We start from the raw sequence: 3,253 nt of genomic DNA on the forward strand, positions 1-3,253 counted from the left end.
CTATATATATATATATATATCTCAATCTAGTCAAACTATTTAAACATTTGAACCAGTTTTTTTTCTAATATTATTTAATTAGTTCTGTTTTGATTTTCATAGTCAATTTCATGTATTTTGCGCATTAATTTGACCTAGAGTCTCAGTAAAAGATTGATTGGTAGACTTTACATTCAATTGCAAATGCATGCACATAAACAATCAGATGACTTGTACGACTTTGCTATCATTTTCCATGAAGCATCACGGATCAGCAACAGAAGCAATCCTTGCATTTCTCCGGAGGACGTGTTCTCGGCAATTTCGACGGAAAAATCCTGGTCTCATCAGCCTCGTCCTTGTATGCCATCGTGCCCATTCCAGCCGAAATTCAAATCAAGGTCAGTGATCCCAACTCGAATGTATCCATCTTGGTCATAGTTAGTCTTAATCACATGGACTTTTGTAGAGTTTACTAGAACATGGTTTAGTGGATCAGGCCTTGGAATTGGCGGAGAACTTCCAACACCGAGGACGCTCTTCCCGCGAGCAGTTCCAAGTTGTTCTCAATGACGTTCGCCAAAGGGCGGGATTTGTTTGCCTCAAAAAATTCGACTTCGATCGAGCTCGAGAGCTATTTATTCGAGGTCAATTGAACCCTCAAGAGGTATCTGAAAAAGAGTCTCTCCCGGATTGAGATACCTCCTGATTAATGCTGAATACTTTTGCTGCAGTTGATTTCGCTTTTCCCCGACATTTCATCAGGGAAATATGTGACAATTCAGCCGCCACTCCATGACTTCCAATCCATCCAAGACATCACCAATGGAAATCCTGATCAAGAGAAGAGCCTCAATTCGTTCCTCGAGGATTTTTTGCAATACCTTCGAGCTTCAGAAGGCGAACATTTCCCTTTCAAAAACGTACGCCAGATCTGGTTCACGCGTTTTAAAATGAATGCTATTCTGTACTTCTGCCTTTTCATAGATCGTGGATACTGCCATAATTAAACTGGTGGCCGCTGACGAGCCTCGGAAGACTCTGGATCATATCTCGAGCTCGGATTTTCAAGGCGAGTTTGAAGATTTGAAGGCTCCCTTGGAAAGCCACCAAAGATTCCACGCCCTGGCTTTACTCCACGAAAAACATCGAAATTGGAGTGAGGCTCTCTCCATCTGGGCTTCTCTGGCTCAAAATGAAATCCAAGATGATCTCTTTCCCGGGCTTAGCTTGTTCCTTCAGAAAATAGTTCGGTGCGTTCATCAATCGTGACTAGCCTTTTTTATATAAGGAAAAAAGCACGTGCTTATTTATGATTCCAGAGCCCCCGATGAATTGCTTTGGAGGTACGGAGACTTAGCCCTAGAGCTCGATCAGGACAAAGCCATCGATGTTTTCATCCAGAAGCTCAAATCCGGTGATGTGGTTATGGAGGAGAAAGCCTTGAACTTCTTGGACAAATATCCCGATGCCCATTTGAAGCTCCTGGAGCATTTAGTATTAGAAAAAGAGTCGCAGACGGAAAAATTCCACACCCTCCTGGCCACCAAGTATCTGGAGCGTTTGAGCTCCCTCGATCTTCAAGACCAATTGGCCCTCCCAATCCGGGCCCAGTTTCAGGCCTTCATTGTCCAGTCAAATCTGATCAAGCCTGCCCATTTAATGTCCAGACTCGAGTCGACCGATCTTCACCAGGAAAAAGCCATTCTCTATGGCAAAGTAAGAGAACTTGTTAGAATGATCCTGAACGTCAATCGACCTAATGACCCAAAATTGTCCTTGGATTTAAAGATGGGCAATCACGAGAAAGCATTAAAGATTATGGTGCATAATTTAGACGATCCTCAAGCCGGTGAATCCTATTGCGATCAAATCGCTCCCAAGAAAGATTCCAAACTGAAGAAGAGATTGCTCCTAAGTCTGATCAAAGTCTTCTTGGATCCCGAACTCTCGTAGGGAACACCCATTTTTTGTGCTTGATTAGAGCGACCCAAAATTTGCAGTTTCCGTTTCTTGTCTACCCGCAGACCCGAGAAGAAACTTCCTCTGGAATCGGCCTTGGTGGATTTGCTGAACCGAAGATCAAGTGAAATGAATCCCCTTGATGTGTTACCTCTCATTCCACCTTCGTGGTCATTGGCCACCATTCTACCAGCTTTAACCGATATGATCGCCACACTTGGGCATGAAGTAAGAAGACTTACTTCAATAGCTTGTCTACTACGTCAGATGGAGCTTATCTAATGATGATTTTGGCCTTCAATTTAGAAACGCATGACTCAGGTGGAGGCAAACTTATCGATTGGTCACAATGTCAATACGGCACTGGATTATTATTTCGCCACCAGAAAGCCCATCGAAATGGCCGAGAGCAGGTACACCAGCAATCATCCGATAGGCTTAAACTATGATCACATGATCATCATCAGTTTGTAACAACATCTTGTTTCAGTTACTGTATGGTGACCTCGAAACAATTTCGAGAGCCCGTGTTCGTTCGATATCCCAATGGAATCATTGTCAACCCGGATCAAGCCAAAAATTTGAGCGTCTGCCCAATCACGGGTCAGGTGTTCAAGCCCATCAAAGGAACGTAAGCCCGTGGAGGTAGCAAATCATGTTCCGAGTTGTATTGTCAGATCAAGGGACAATGTTATATACTCGTTGCGTTTAATAAAGTACACCTGCTTATGAGTAGCTTCATTTCCGATTCTGAAAATTGAACCTTATGAATGTCGTTAAGCGGCATGGCGTGCCTTATCGTGCTCCATAAAGTCGTGCTGGCTACTTATGAACAGTCTCGTGCTGGATTCAATTTAACTATAAACGATTAAGGACACTCGTCGTACAGTATAAATGAGCTTTGACTATTTTGAACATGAACTTGAAAACTCCAACTCCAACTCAAGAAGGAGGGCGAGGTACTCTCAATTCACACATTTTCGTTGAATTCTTTCGTTTTTTTTTCAAGGAATGGATGAATCTGGCGAGTTACGAGACTCAAAGTTGTTGAACTTTCCAATTGAAACGGTGGGTAAGGTAAAATGAAGCAACTGAAATGATAGGAAAGCTTGAGCTGGACGAAGCATCTCTTGAAACACTTTGAAACTCACGAATTTGCCGTCGTGGATATTATCTTCAAAGTCTGCGAAGGCAAGTTCGCCCAAATTTGCCACCTGAATTAAATCAATCTGACCACACAACGTCAATGATAAAGAGCTCTAGCTCACATCAAATTCTAGCCCCACTCGAGAATTATGGACCTATTTACTCG

The 3,253-nt window shown here is 42.9% G+C and overlaps 1 protein-coding gene across 1 annotated transcript in view; it reads left to right on the top strand.

Moving 5' to 3' along the window:
- LOC131887476 (transforming growth factor-beta receptor-associated protein 1-like) overlaps nucleotides 1–2,682 on the top strand; it is a 9,528-nt gene extending 6,846 nt beyond the window's left edge. The window contains exons 6-14 of the mRNA XM_059236097.1: nucleotides 242–380; nucleotides 449–646; nucleotides 714–902; nucleotides 967–1,232; nucleotides 1,302–1,698; nucleotides 1,771–1,931; nucleotides 2,007–2,169; nucleotides 2,248–2,354; nucleotides 2,432–2,682. Of these exons, the coding sequence (XP_059092080.1) occupies nucleotides 242–380; nucleotides 449–646; nucleotides 714–902; nucleotides 967–1,232; nucleotides 1,302–1,698; nucleotides 1,771–1,931; nucleotides 2,007–2,169; nucleotides 2,248–2,354; nucleotides 2,432–2,576 (1,765 nt within the window). The 3' untranslated portion in view covers nucleotides 2,577–2,682. The remainder of the gene's footprint in view (nucleotides 1–241; nucleotides 381–448; nucleotides 647–713; nucleotides 903–966; nucleotides 1,233–1,301; nucleotides 1,699–1,770; nucleotides 1,932–2,006; nucleotides 2,170–2,247; nucleotides 2,355–2,431) is intronic.
- Nucleotides 2,683–3,253: the final 571 nt, after the last annotated feature.

Source organism: Tigriopus californicus, chromosome 9 (assembly GCF_007210705.1).
Source record: "Tigriopus californicus strain San Diego chromosome 9, Tcal_SD_v2.1, whole genome shotgun sequence".
Classification (NCBI taxonomy): Eukaryota; Metazoa; Arthropoda; class Copepoda; order Harpacticoida; family Harpacticidae; genus Tigriopus; species Tigriopus californicus.